This window comes from Fusarium musae, chromosome 9 (assembly GCF_019915245.1).
Source record: "Fusarium musae strain F31 chromosome 9, whole genome shotgun sequence".
Taxonomy (NCBI): Eukaryota; Fungi; Ascomycota; class Sordariomycetes; order Hypocreales; family Nectriaceae; genus Fusarium; species Fusarium musae.
The window spans coordinates 569,453-583,853 of record NC_058395.1 but is presented as its reverse complement, the minus strand read 5'-3'; the positions used below and the strand labels follow the sequence as shown (position 1 = coordinate 583,853).

The 14,401-nt window shown below is 46.2% G+C and overlaps 8 protein-coding genes across 8 annotated transcripts; 1 reads left to right on the top strand and 7 right to left on the bottom strand.

The window, feature by feature from the left end:
• Positions 1-3: 3 nt before the first annotated feature.
• Positions 4-622, bottom strand: J7337_011455 (uncharacterized protein; the record flags this gene model as incomplete). Its single annotated transcript, XM_044829002.1, has 2 exons — positions 4-46; positions 192-622. 2 exons carry the CDS (start codon positions 620-622, stop codon positions 4-6), a joined length of 474 nt encoding a protein of 157 aa, XP_044675677.1.
• A 400-nt stretch (positions 623-1,022) lies between these two features.
• J7337_011454 (uncharacterized protein) lies at positions 1,023-1,481 on the bottom strand (the record flags this gene model as incomplete). Its single annotated transcript, XM_044829001.1, has 2 exons — positions 1,023-1,330; positions 1,352-1,481. The coding sequence occupies 2 exons, from the start codon at positions 1,479-1,481 to the stop codon at positions 1,023-1,025; spliced, it is 438 nt and encodes a 145-aa protein (XP_044675676.1).
• A 269-nt stretch (positions 1,482-1,750) lies between these two features.
• J7337_011453 (uncharacterized protein) lies at positions 1,751-3,456 on the bottom strand (the record flags this gene model as incomplete). The annotated part of the gene is made up of 3 exons (XM_044829000.1): positions 1,751-2,431; positions 2,488-2,964; positions 3,016-3,456. The coding sequence occupies 3 exons, from the start codon at positions 3,454-3,456 to the stop codon at positions 1,751-1,753; spliced, it is 1,599 nt and encodes a 532-aa protein (XP_044675675.1).
• Positions 3,457-4,366: 910 nt separating this feature from the next.
• J7337_011452 (uncharacterized protein) lies at positions 4,367-5,394 on the bottom strand (the record flags this gene model as incomplete). The annotated part of the gene is made up of 2 exons (XM_044828999.1): positions 4,367-5,038; positions 5,110-5,394. 2 exons carry the CDS (start codon positions 5,392-5,394, stop codon positions 4,367-4,369), a joined length of 957 nt encoding a protein of 318 aa, XP_044675674.1.
• A 416-nt stretch (positions 5,395-5,810) lies between these two features.
• J7337_011451 (uncharacterized protein) lies at positions 5,811-7,391 on the bottom strand (the record flags this gene model as incomplete). The annotated part of the gene is made up of 1 exon (XM_044828998.1): positions 5,811-7,391. One exon carries the CDS (start codon positions 7,389-7,391, stop codon positions 5,811-5,813), a length of 1,581 nt encoding a protein of 526 aa, XP_044675673.1.
• Positions 7,392-7,686: 295 nt separating this feature from the next.
• Positions 7,687-8,680, bottom strand: J7337_011450 (uncharacterized protein; the record flags this gene model as incomplete). The annotated part of the gene is made up of 2 exons (XM_044828997.1): positions 7,687-8,403; positions 8,453-8,680. The coding sequence occupies 2 exons, from the start codon at positions 8,678-8,680 to the stop codon at positions 7,687-7,689; spliced, it is 945 nt and encodes a 314-aa protein (XP_044675672.1).
• Positions 8,681-9,246: 566 nt separating this feature from the next.
• Positions 9,247-10,239, bottom strand: J7337_011449 (uncharacterized protein; the record flags this gene model as incomplete). The annotated part of the gene is made up of 1 exon (XM_044828996.1): positions 9,247-10,239. The coding sequence occupies one exon, from the start codon at positions 10,237-10,239 to the stop codon at positions 9,247-9,249; it is 993 nt and encodes a 330-aa protein (XP_044675671.1).
• A 2,655-nt stretch (positions 10,240-12,894) lies between these two features.
• J7337_011448 (uncharacterized protein) lies at positions 12,895-14,259 on the top strand (the record flags this gene model as incomplete). Its single annotated transcript, XM_044828995.1, has 2 exons — positions 12,895-13,758; positions 13,819-14,259. The coding sequence occupies 2 exons, from the start codon at positions 12,895-12,897 to the stop codon at positions 14,257-14,259; spliced, it is 1,305 nt and encodes a 434-aa protein (XP_044675670.1).
• Between the last annotated feature and the right edge of the window lie 142 nt (positions 14,260-14,401).

Sequence of the window (14,401 nt, the reverse complement as noted above, 5' to 3'; positions counted from 1 at the left end):
CGCTCAATTGCGCTCTCTGTCTACCAGTGTATCCGCGACCCCAGATCTGTCTGTTCAGCATGTATAAACTCCAAAAAATGCCACTTACCATGTCCTTTGTCCATCAAACATCTCAAACAATCCTTCTGAAAATACTTGCCAGCCAAAAGCGAGTCTCTAGACGTCATCAACACGAACCTCCAACGACTTACTCTCGATAAGGCTCCTCCTGATCATAAGGCCGCATCTGATACCAGCCGTTCGCCTTGATCCGGTCCTTCACAGCCGGAGGCAGACGTTCGACTGGCTCGCGACGGAGAAAGCCCTCATCCTGAAGACAAGCGACCAAGTTCTCAGGCATCGGAAGATGGACCCGGACGGTAAGCTGCATGATGTCACCGAAGACAGTGAAGGCGTTGCGACCATAGATGAGGTTGAGGCCATCACGGAGACGTTCTAGGCCGTAGACCAGAGTCGGGTTGATTTTATGCTCGTAGGTCTCCAAGCCGCGAGGGACGATTTTACGCTCAAGGCTGTCGCTGCGATTACGACATCCACGGCAGTCTTCGTCTCGGTCGCGGTCGGGGCTACGACTACGGCTGCGACTGCGACTGCGGTTGCGGTTGAACATCCCAAAGACCATGATTGCGGATGAAGTAGAAGAGGCGAGTCGATATCAAGATGATAAATTCTGGTGGCAAGTATGAACTGATGGTGATAAGTTGTGTGAGGACAGTTGATAGAAATCTCGATGTGAGAGTTGGTAAGGGGGAAAGAGGTGTTTGAGGGGGACGGGACGAAGAGATCCAATATATATGATGATTGAACAATGTAACTTGAATATTTTTATGTGAATGTTCTTCAGCTTCATTGCTGTATTGACACTGGCACCGCCCTTGGAATTGAATCAGAGACTCTGTTATATGTACTGCCGCAGAACACGAGGTACCCTTGATCATACAAACAACAATCTGACGTCCAGGACATCCGATGCCGTGACTCAAACTAGCAATTAACTAAGAGACTAATCTCATTGTCAGCATTCAAGCCACCTTTCCCTTGTTCACACCGCCAACTCCAACCCCAGCCAAGAACAAAGCCCTCACAACAGCAACCCAACCAGTGAACAGATAGTTCCCCCAATCTTGCCATCTGAACATAGACAGCCCCGACCGACCCTGCTGTTTCATGCTGACAAAGACACTGATCAAGATGGCAATGTCGATGAGAAGCACGCCGCCAATGACGACTCTCCATACTTTGATATCAGAGCTAACCCTTAGAAGCACAGCTAGCATGATGGCGACAAACGCGAATAGTGCTGCGAGTTGGTGAAATAAGAAGGCCTGGTCTGGATTGTACGCAGACATACTGAGTGGAATAAGGCCATCGAGGATGAATTCGGGGGTGAAGATGAGAGCGTAGACGGTTGGAAGAACGGTCAGTGGATCGATCCAGGTGAACCAGATGCGGTAGAAACTGTGGACTTTGAGTTCAGACATGGCGGATATTTCAGTGGCTTCTTTATTTCTGGTAAGATGAGATAGATGAATAGTTATGAAGAGGGAATTTATAGGAAGTAAATGGTAACCTGTGGGGTAGCGTCAGCAGAGAAGCGAGGATAGATTGCGCTTCACGTCTTATGTCAGCTGACAATCAGGATTCGGAGCATTCCCGTATAAGGCAAGTCTCCTACTCGAGAGACGACAATGGTTAAGAACCGTCTTTTTGCTGTTCAAGTTCTTTCCAAGCCGTGGATTTCATCCGCAAATCAAAGGATATGCGTGATGCTAGTGTCCAAGCTATCAGGGTTGAACCACCACTCAAGTACTCCAGTCCATGGCATCTCCATCCAAGTGAACTCTCCTTCGGCTTCTTGAGGCGTGATATCAACGGCAGCTACATGTGGAGGTATCTGCACAATCTTCCCTGGCCTCGTCCCAACAAATAGTCCCCTTGAGCCATTTCTTGCAAGCGGCGTCTCGGCCCAGTCAAACCGAAAGCACCCAACACTTGCCTGACTACCGTCGGCGTACCGAAACAATAGTCCAGCGATCTTCTTGTAAGGAGTTTCAATCATACGGCTGTTTTCCAAGTTAAAGTGTCGAATTACGCCCTTGTCCTTCTCATTCTTGCTCTTGCAGACTAGGACTTCTGTGATGTCTTCTAAAGACGCGGATGAGTAGTGTAGAGTATGGAGCGGGTTGAAACGTGGCATGGTACCAAGCGATGTTTGACTCGGCAGAGGAGCTGCGGTATGATTGTCTGCTAATTTGGTTGCAGCTATCAGAGGAATTCCATGGTCTGAGGGAGAGAAGAAGACTCGCAGTGGAGCGTTCGCGGATGTTTTCGCTACCAAGTCCCAGTGACGATGTTTCGAATATGATGAGTATTGTCCATGATGGTCTGGGAAACTTCCAGCAACAATGTTTCGACCTTTGCTTGTAACAAGCTGAGGTATCGTCAGTCGAGTGGCTTATGGATTTTTAGAGTCATGGGAAACCTTACCGCAAGAGCTATGTCACTGGGTCTCTTGTATTTCTTCAACCCCCACGGTGTCGACAGATGATATTGCAAACCGCCCTGACCTTGAGATGGGAGGGGCCGAGTCGTATCGTATTTCTCGGACCCTCGTAGCCAGACCTCTTGAATAAACTCATCTTCTTGGACAGGATAGTAGGTCCACTTGAGGAGACTTCGGTATTCAAATTCAGAGTGCTCATCCATTAGTGTACGGTCGGATTCTTGATTTTCCATGTTGCGCTGAACATGAATTGAGACCATCTCATCGTTAGCCCAACACGCGGAATATCCAGTTGTACCAGGCTCATTGAAAACAAGTGTTCTTAACCTGGCTTCAAAATCTCCTTCGCCCCAACCAGCATAGTAAAATGTCATTGAGTCGAGTTCAGACGGCGTTACTGGATGAGGCCACAGAACTCGAGAATATATCGATGGAGTCAACAGTTCTCGAAGCTTAAGGCTCTGCGCATGCGGATTTAGATTCTGGTATACCAAACGGTCCCATAAACTTACATCACCACGGAAAGTAATCGTCTGGCTGTTTGCAGATACTGTTTTCCAATAGGCCGGATGTACTGTATCTAAGCTGGAGTCTTTCGGGTTTGAAGTGACTCGCCTGATGCCGAGGTGATCGTTTGCAATGTAGAAGTTACTGAACTCTGACGGGATTACTAATTTCGTCTGACGGCTGGCAATGCCGGAGTAATTCGTGAGGGAAGCAACGTACTCCACACCGTCCATTCTGACGACTGTGGCCAACACTGGGAGCGACAGATCAACAGACCACTCAGTCTTGCGATGCTGCAAAGAAAGTTCCGCTATGGTATAAAGTCTGATCAACTCGTCGTCTTCGGACACGATATGCCAAAGCTCTGGCGACAGCTTGCCATATGTTTTACTCAGGGCACCCTCTATCAACTCCCGAATACGGCCTCTCCGTCTTTCATGGTTCATCGAGGCATGACGGTAAGAGTGCTCGGTAACAGGGCGGTACTCATGGAGAGGAATAAAAAAAGGAGCAGCTATCTCAACGCATCCAGCGTGGAAAGCGATTGCAAGTCCCTTGTTATGGATGCAATATGGATAGACGCAGTGCCGGAAAGAAATGTTGAGAGACTTGTCGACGTGAAGAGGCGCAGGGCATTTCTCGTAGGAGATATTGAATGGGGATGATACTTGATCATCTGGAGTCACTACGGTTGGTTAGCCAAGCCCAAAAGAAATCACTTGATACCTTAAACTTGCAGGCAATTATGTTTTCTTCTTCCCTGTTGATAGGGAAGCGGCAGAGTCGGCAGAGGCTTGCATCGACACATACAGGTTTTTGAAGTTGATTCTCGCCAGGCATGTTTTATGAAAGAGCAGAATCGCCCTCTGGTCCGACCTTGAGGGCCACAGGAAGAAGAACTATGAAGCTTCAGAGCGAATGTCACAGATTCATCGTAGAGGAGATTAAGTCTGACAAGCTCCGACGAGTTAAGACATTTTGGGCACTGAAATGAGGAGAGCTAAGACATAAGCTGAAGTGGTGACGTATAGCAACCAACCACCAGACGAGAAATCTGATAAGTGAATCAGTACCTCTCTTCCTGGCAGTTGACTTTAACCCAAAGCTTCATTGCCTTTAAAAACATATTGGATTTCTATGGCGGTCTACTACCGTATATGTAGGCGATTGATACATATAGAAGGCTGAAGTGATGATAATACAATACTTCTTTTCACAATGTAAGCTTCTCCCCAAAAGCCTTTTACGATGGTTTACCGGTTACTATATGACAAAAAGGAGTTAGTCTCGCCATGATTTTGGAAAAAATGTGCTATCTTCCCAAGCTATCTTGGTAGTTTGTGCATTATTAATGCTTTACATTCTGTTGAGACGCTCAACCTCTGCATCGGTATCTAACTCTGGATAGTCCAAAGATGACTTAGGGCGTTCCAGTCGCGGCGCCCTCCACCGTCTTGGGGGAAGCTTCCTTTCCCAAATGTCTCTGTAAACTTGCTTAACTGGAATAGCATCTCCTGGGTCTATTCGAACTCTGTTTTCAGACGTTGGTAGGATAGGCAGCGGGCAGTTGGTATCGGCGTCCTCGGGGTCTGCAAGAAGGAAGGATATCAAGGCCGACTGTTGAGTATCGAGAAGCTGACAGACACGGAACGTGACTCTAGCGCGGGTACACTGAAAGTACACGTTGGGCTCATCCTCACCTGTCCATGCTTGTGAATGGTCAAATAGTGCTACCCCGCCTAGGATACGATTTTCTGCCCAATATCCAACCATATCATCGACACCATTTGGGTACCGGTCATGAGCAGTGAACTGAGTCGCGATGAACATTGTTGGCTTCGGTGGAAAGCGACACAAATCATCGGGAGGTCGCCCCCACTTGATGGTAGACTCAATATCATGACCGGCAGTTGTAGCAGGGTCGTGGACTTTTTCTAGCTGTGACAGTTGAACACCAATTTGATGTACAGCACACGCAGTCATCTCAATCAGTCGTAGGTGAAAGGCACGTGACGAAGGTTCTGTCTTCTGATACGAATTTAATTTCTTTAAGATGTTAGGGAATATAGCCAGTGATTGAAAGTTGCTGGGGAGTATACCTCCAGATTAACCACCACACCAGCCATAGAGAACTGTGCACGGAAACCCTTGGCCTTCTCTGATGCTCCTTCACAGAGCGTTTTGTGATTGATTATAGGATGAGAAGGTTCATACGTGGCCGAATATCGGTCCCAGACAACATCGGCGGTTGGAAGACCGTCGATAATCTGGGCGTATGTCATAAGCGCGATATCAGTGTTAAGAACATTGTGGAGGGCTAAAGACAAAGAATCGTAATGATACTCCTCAAGGCGATCGAGGCCGACATATTCTGGAGACGACATTTTGGACTCTGAGAAAAGCAAAAGAGCTCTGTATGTTCGTAGCGATGCACAGATGGACGCTGGAGATGAAAGATTGGGGTGAGTTTCATCGAGTCAGGCAATTCTTAAAGCGCGCGGTTGCCTGCCTGCAGCCCTGTAACAGGCGTTGGTGGGGCTGAGTGCCCAAGGCTCTGTTCTGGTCCGACCAACAGAAACTGATAATCATATCTAACTTGGATCAAGACAAACAGGGGTCGAACTGGGACGTCTGCGGGATTTGGTTATCCAGAATACGATCCTTATATCATTACTAGCTTCGGACGCTGGTGCTTCGTTGAGGATGAGAACCTCGATTGCGAAGACTATACAATAGTCTTCCACTATCGTAGTTTCGAGTCTCAAGCTTCAAGCTGCTTGAGTACGAAAATTTTTCGAGTTCATGAATCGACGGGAAACAGGAGCGGATCCCTGATAAGCCGCTCTATATCTTCTGTCCTGATGTGAATAGAAACATCAACACCATTATCCGTCCAGTACTTCCCCAGAGGACCCGATGCTTCTTTTATTAACACATTCCCATCCATTTCCGGAACTACGCCCTCAGCATAACGACACAGGGATCCAAACCCAAAGTCAACATCATATATCCCCGCTCGTGCCCAAGTCGTCACCAAGATATGCCGTCTACCCAAGAATGCTTGCCATATCCGCTGAGGAGAATTTTCAAAAGCCAGGCTGTGCAGATGGGCGGCCATGTTGGAAGGGTCAGAGATCGTCTGGAGTGTGTTGCGGACTTGGGTTGCTACCTGAGTTATGCTGGATGGGTTGGCAACTTGGCAGGCAGGGAGTCCGATGTTCATCATTACGACTGGAGATCCGAGGAAGTCTTCTTTGAGGTGAAAGGATGAGCGAACGCCATAGACTAGATCGCAGTGGATTGGATCTGTGTCATTTTTGAGGCCACGAGCACGAGCGATGCATGACCAAACGTGAGATAGTATTGCATCGTGTTGGCTTAGCTTCTGTGAAGAGTTCTCGTTCGTCCTTTTCCAGAGACATGTTACCTGTTTCTGACTCAAATGAACAACGTAGTTTGAAACAGGCTCGGCGACATTCCACTCGGCCCATGGCATTGGTTTGCCGACGGGCTCAAGGTCCTGTTTGTCAAAAGGCGAAGGTATTTTGAACGGCCAAGGAGGCGTCGAGTCTGGATGCCACCAGTCAAATCTATGCATTGGTAAACTTCTTGCTCGTTGTATGATATCCAGGTCCGGTTCGTCGGCATTGATGTCTCCGGCTGCTTGGTTGTCGATAAGAGCAGGATTGAACACAGGCTTTGAAGCAGGAAGGGTATTCCGTAAACCTTGGCGACTTTCGTTCGCCCAGTGTTTGATAAAAGCGAGAAGAGTCGTGGCGTCTGCGAGAGGATGCGCCCCATTGAGAGCAAGGGCAAAGCCGCCGCAAGACAATTGGGTAATTTGAATGGCGAGTAGAGGCAACAATTGTCCATTCTTGTCCTCCAATAAATCTTTCAGTGGCTGAGAAATCGTGACAGGGGCCATGAGCTTTTGAAAGACACTGGAGTCGCACTTCCAGAAAGGTTGCTTTGAAGTCCTATCTGCGGGATATAAAGAATCAAGCGTAGCATCGCATTTTGCATGAACGAACTCCACGCCAGGATCATTATCAGTCCCATAATGCGCATACAGACGTCCAAACCGTCGAGCATGAGGCGGAAAAGATTTTGCTTCTAGTGGAACGGTTCCATCTGTTGATTTGACAGCCTTCAGATAGCCCCCCCATTGCGGATAGAACCGAAGAGTCCGAGCCAACGATTCTCGTAGATGGTAGGATAAGTTCAAGTCATCGCGAGTGGGCTTTTCAAAAAGCCACACGGCACTAGCGTTGGAGAAGTTGGCGGTTGTGCTGTCGAGAAGAGATAGAGGGATGGCTTGTTCTTGAGAAGTAGTAATGTTGAGGCGGTGAGACTCGACGACTAGTATGTTGATGGCGGCCATGACTGACTTTAGGGGGTATCATAAATTGGACTGGGTACATGTATGAGTGAAGGCAGAAGAACAATGGCCATTTATAAATATTTGGTACGTTGTTGATCCACTTTATCAGATCTGAAGCGTCCTGTTTTGGGATGATGAAGGATGAATCATCTCGGCGAGCCTAATTAAGCAACTGGGTCGTGTTGACGAGCTAATCCGAAAGTTTTGAATAAAATGCAATAGATCGCACCAATATAGTCTATGTCGTTATCCCCTCTCGATATCGCGTGCCACAGTTTTCTTTCGATTACTAACCTCATCTTGACAGCCAGGAAAGAAGATTTCGAATTGAATGAACAGTCGCAACGTCATGTTCCCTAAACACTCCATCCAATGTCGCACCTGGATGATCCTCAATCTTGCAAACCTCTCCTTCCGGCTTCTCATTTGACGGCAACCTCCAGTGCTTCAGATCAGCGATGTTTTCGCACTCATCTTTTGGGTCGAGTAGCACCGGATTCCAGCCTGCATTGGCTGACCCGAGTACGTCTTTGGAATAATCATCACCAACATATACCTTTCGCCAACTACTGGTCTCTCCTTCAGATTCGCCCAAGGTCTTTCTGGTACGAGCGCTGATGATCTGGGCGAGCATGTGATCTGCAGCACTGAAGATGCGCTTGTCTGGTTTCTCAACGCCAACGTCGTAAGACATACAATGAAAGTCGATATCGTAGGTCTTGTCTTTTAGCTTGATGAGGTCAGAATCGGTGCCGTATCTCAATGGGCTCACGGCGAGTCCTAAAGATGAGAGGATGCTGGGAATGCGATCGTCTGAGTTTGTTATGACACCAACGACAAGACTGTCGAAATCCCGAGGTGGATTTTGCTTCAACTTCTTGAAAGCCTCAACAAGGCCTGGTTCCGTTTCATAACCCTCTTTCGAGGCGAAGCGATGCAGCAACTTTGGCGCCAAATCTTTTGGTAACGGCTTGTCATCCTTCGCCAAAGACGTGAAGGTGTTATGAATAACCTGAGTGATATTAGCGTTGTTTTTAATGATGCAGCTCCCGCAGACGAACGCTAGTCCACCAATTCGTCGCCCCTAAACCCGTCTCTTTTCCATAATTCGGATTCTTTTTGGACTCATGTTTAAAGGATGACTTGAAGGCGGCTTGCAGCTCGTCGTCGTTAAAGTTGGTGAAACCGCATTGTCGAGCAATATCAGCGTATTGCTGCGCAACTGGACGAACAGGTCTGATCAGAGTTCCGAATGCATCGAAGCATAGGAGGAGGTTTCGTTTTGACATGATTGGCTGGATCGTAAGATATGCTGTTGACACGAAAGGATGAAGTTACAGGTTCAAGAATAGCATTGTTTTTGTCTCCACCAGATGATTACGTCATCTCGCGACGTCGTTCAAGATGTGAGCTGGATAGAACACGGCATTCGACCTGGATATAATGGAAATACCAATCTCGTGCGTGTTTATAGTGAGAGCTCAGCAGTTGGAAATTGATAGAGATCAACATTTTACATAGGCTTAAGAAAATATGTGTTGTGTCAGAGCTGTCACCAGTTGGGTACTTCACAATTGCAAGTTGGGAATCATTATGCCTGAATCTCGTGTATCTATTCAGGGGGGACTCTGAGTTTAAGATCTAGCTGTCTATCCATGTACTTATCCAGCAGTCAAGAAGTTCCGAACCTAAAAGCCCAAACATCTACCCATGTCCAAGTACAAATTCCTAAACTCCTCGTGCCGTGCTTGCGCATTTGTCTTGTGACTTCTTCATGTCTAGCCTAGACTCCGACCGGGAAACATATCTGAGAACAAAGTAAAGGTGGTAGTTTTTTTTTGGTTGTTCATGCCGCTTAGAAGCGAGGCTGAATCAAATACTGACGCATCCCAGACTTGGGAGCCTTCCCGAGAGTCTTGACGTCCAGGCCCTGAGCCTTGGCGATGGCATGAATTTCGGCCTCCCCACGTTTCCAAGAGGGGAACATAGTGTAGGTGGTACCCTTTTGGATGAAGAAGTCGTTGTAGCGGTGACAGACCATATCGTGCTGAGCGACTACTTTGAAGTAGTGCATAGAGTTGTCAAGCTTTGACTCGTAAGTCCAGGCGACGCGAGGGTTGGCGAAGATGTCAGCATGGGCCTGGATACCTTGAAGGTAAGAGTTGAAAAACGCATCGTAAGCCTTGGTCTGGTAGGCAGCATGAGTGGACGAGGCCTCAGTGCTGGAGGGTCCATCTTGACCGACGATCAGCTTTGAGTAAGGGGATCCAGAAAGATGCTTAGAGAACTCAAGGCATCGATCAACACACATCTGGTCTGGGGCATTGAAGAAGATAGAACCGAGAGAAAGGAAGATACGGGGGTTGGGGAGAGTAGCAAAGTACTTGTCACCCTGGATGAAGTTACCCCACAAGCCAATGCAAGTGATTTGAGGGAAGTCGGTAGCTGACTTATTGACATGCTTGGTCAGGGACTCCTTGCAGAGATCGAGGGCGATGTAGATGCAAGGCTTGCCCTGCTGAGTGAATGCCTCGACATAAGGAACGAACTTTCGAGAATTAGCAGCTCCAAGGTCGATGATGACCGCGCCGGTAGCTGGCATGTCTTTAACGACATCGAAAGCAGTAGACTTGATGATGTCCAATTCATCAGTGGTCTGGTAAGAGTTGTCGGCGATCTCGCACCAATGGTGCATGCCGGCAGTGTATGCAATCTCCTTTGGGAAGTAGCCCTCTCCCTTGAAGGCGCTGGGGAGCTGCGAATCGAAAGTAGTGTCGAGGGTAGATCCGCCGATGTCGATGATTGTCTTGTTGGCCGGAGCCCAAGACTTGGTGTACAGGGGAGACATGTCGTTGATGTCGGAATGGATGAAAGTTTTGTTCAGCGTTTTGAGACAACAGGTCTTCTGTGAAGTGAAGGTGAAAGGTTATTGTGAATAAGGGTAGTGTCGATAGAAGATTGGGTAACGGATGGGATGGTTGATCGTTGTGGTGAGGAAAGGATGAAGTCGAGATTGCTGGAGAAGAGATGGGAATTTATACGGTAGATTTTCAAGAAGATTTAGAGGCTGTTCAGCAGCTTTATCTCTGTTCTGCCAGTGCCAGATGCTTTGCAGCGGTATTGCCAGTGGTTACCGTGGTGTTCGAGCCGTATGTTCAAAAACGGTGGAGGTGAAGCCTCTGACACTTGCAGCCAGATCGCGCAGTACTCCTGGCACTACAACCTGTTTGGCAGTGCCGTAATAGCTTGTGCTATTCCATTAAATGTACATAGTTTGGAGGAGAAGCTCTTTGGAAGTGCCTGGGAGCTTTGGGAAAAAAGACATTCAAGAGATGTACATTGCTTGTCAGCAGTATGGCTCTTTGTGATATTAGCAAGACCAAACCAATAATCTCAGAACTTGACACTTTTCGAACCATGGTCTATTATTCCTGCTATTCAATAAAGTAGTTCAGATGTAAGACAAGGCGTTGTTGTCTTTCAAGCTCCTGAGCTAATGCTCGTCACCATACTGGATGTAACTCGCAAATCATTAATCCAACCAGTTCTTTATAAACACCCGTATTTGTAGAGACGCGAGAAATGGACTACGAGACTTGCGTGAAAATCATTTGATTCTATGTAACCTGAGAATATGACAGGCTGTCCAGAAGTTTGGGTCGACCAAAACACCAACTCGAGAGAACCAGCCTTTGATAAGGCTGCTTCATCATGAATATTTCTACGTATCTGATTGCAGTAAATAAAGGTTCAGAACTACTCAAATTGGTTTTCTGTTGATTGTCAGTGGTAGTCAAGGAAGAGGTCATTGGCCCGGCGAACGAACATCACCGTCTGCACTACAAGTTCAATCATAAGCTTATGAGGTTTGACAGGCCTGACAGGCTTGAGTACGAAAGGCTTCTGGAAAGTCTAGATGGAAAGAAACTACAGACGAATCGACTAATCTCTATCGTCGAACTAGTAATATCCGATATTCTATTATATTAAAACCAAAGTATATTTTCTAATCTTATAACTAACTTATAAACTTAATACTACTACTACCTTCTAATTACCCTAAACCTTCTCCTTAGTAATACTAATATATATATTATTATAAAACTTTCTTTAAGCTTTTCTTATATATTAATATTTCTTAATAATTCTAATTACTATATACTATACCTAGAAGTCCCTTTTAGTAAATTACTATTTATATATTAAATATAAATATAATCTAGGTATAGTTTCCTTAAAGTAGCTTTTTAATTACCTTAATTTTTTTCTTATCCTTTAAATTATATAAAAAAAATAGTAATACTTTCTTTTATTAAGTAATATTAATAATACCTATAAGAAATTAAATTACTATATAAATAATAGTCTTATAGTTAAATAAAGTAAGTTAAATAAGGAATTTATTACTTAACTAATTAAAGTCTTATATAAAGATATACCTTATAGTAGCTTTATAATTAAGTCTTTTATAGCTATAGTTATATTATAGGGTTACTTTATATACTACTATAATAGAAAGTATAATAATAGCCTTATAAGTATAGTTATTAATATAAGTTTAATTAAGATATTTTTAATAAAAGACTAATCTTATTATTACTATTTTAAAGATCTAGGGTATATATAGTATTAAGCTAACCTTTTTTAATTAAAAGATTAGAGCCTTTTATATATTTTAAAAGCTAGTTAAGGAATTATTATTTAAGTTCTTATTATATTAGCTTTATATTATAGCTATTGGTTAATTATTATAGTATTAATATCTAAGTTATAGGCTAGAAGTGTTATTTATAGTTAAGGCTTGTAGCTGTAAGCTTATTCTAGTAGAGAGAACCTAGAACCTAGATATCCGATGTTCTTGGCAAGATATCTTGACCTATCCAATTCCCTTGCATCCGTTGTAGGGTAAATACACTCAAATGATAGTCTTGGCATAACGGAAAGTGTCAAAGTCAAAATACGAATAATATACGAGATCTAGGAGTCCTTAGTTACACGGTCGCATCGATTGTGGCGATCATCCGATGAACGTTAGCATTGGGCGGTCTCTGGACCAAACTGGTTTTGAAAGACGATGACTTCGTTGAAAGGCCGTGATATAACCTTAACAGAGGCTCACCCAAGACCGGATCGTGACTGTTAAGATCTTACTCCCAACTCTGCCGCCACTTGCGAAATAATCGTCACCAGAATGATGGATATGTGGCTGGGCTCACCATCAGGAATCTCACGCCACAGGGTCTCGCAGCAAGATCAATGTGCTATTAAGTCATGGAGTAGTCATTGCGCGTTAGTGGCAGCTCCCAAGAGGTGATCAGCGGTGGCTGAGGGGTTCCAGGTTGCGACCAGGTTAAATGACCTCATCACCCTTCGTCATATTGCAACGTCCATCCTTCGATAAGCCTGATTGACATTTGAACCGTTAACTATCTCGCCGTTTTGTCAATCCAAATTCTGTCAAACCCTCAGTAATTGTTCACAACTGCAGTTGTTCGTCTTCACAATGTCGATACAGGATGATCACCCCTTTGGCAAAGACAAAGAGAAGCGCTCAAAATGGAAGATCTTTAGTTCCTCGAAAGACAAGGACAAGGACAAGGAGAAGGACAAAGACAAGCGCAAAAGTCAAGAACTTCAGATCCCAGAAACAGCAGAGACTTCAGGCGACTCGACATATGGAAGCAGTGAACCAAACAACTCATTGACAACAGAGGGCGATCTGAGCAACACAAAGAGTAACAGTGGATTGAGTCCAGGGAAGACACCAGACAATGTGACGCCTACTCCAAATCTCAACCCAAATTCAGGACCAGACTCCTACACCAGCCCGACGATCAAAAGAGAGACAGTGACCAATCCAAATACCGGACAGACAATTACAACTACAACGACGACGACGACTACTACTACCACAGTCACAAACTCCAATGGCACGACTCAAACAATTGAGGAGCCTCATCCAGTCATGGAGTTGCCAACAGTCAGCAACCAAGACGTCACACCATCCCCGCATCCACCGCCTGCAAAACAGCCCGAGCCCGTACAACACATAACGCCCACGCCTGTAGAACCATCCCCAATTACCCCAACAGCACGTCGCAAGAGTCTAGAGACTCCAGGCCGACGCCTAATTCCACCCCGCGATCCAATTCCATCACAGATTTCCAGCTCAGATAACAATTCACCCGCAATTCCAGAGCGCAACGTCAGACGCTCGGCGGAATTCGTTCCAGCGCCGTTACAAGTTGGCCAGGGCGCTTTCCCGCCCCCGCCTGCGCCTGGGGATAAACCTGCGGCTGTGAATTATTCCCGGCCTGCTAATAAATCGACAATTGCGAATTTGAAGTCCGCTGCAGCGGGTATCCATGTAAGTGCCTCCAATCGAGCTGTACCAAAGCTGTCCCAATTGATACTGATGAATTTACAGGGCGCCGGCGAAACACTTCGCGGAACACTTAACTCCAGCGTCGACAAACACTTCGGCGGCACTCCCCAAGCAATCGAGAAGAACCAAGCAGCCATCGACGCAGGCCGCTACGAGATCGACAACCGCACATTCTACCACCCAAACGAATACCGTCTAACCCGACCAGAAGGCTCCGGCCCGTCCCCCGAAAGACCGCCCGTTCCTGATGCTCAATACGACGATCCGCCGTTCAACATGGGAAACACGACAGGAAGTCCTGCGGTGACGGACAAAGAGAGGGAGAAGAGGCATAGTAGGCTGGGAAGTTTGTTTGGTAAGAATGGAGGACGGTCGGCGTCGCAACCTGGTGCTGATGCCACACCGAGGGCGGAGAGGGGGAAGTTGAGGAAGAGGAGTAGTTCGGGGCCGGGGACGCCCAAGTTGAGTGTCGTGGGGGAATAATAGTAACGCGCCACGGGAGTTGAATCGTATATCTAGTCTAATGCCACATTACGTACTCACCACGTTGTCACTGATGGCCGACGTTCTGTGATGCTCACATGACTTGATAACTGACGCATGCGTCGGTGTTAGTATCCAGTAA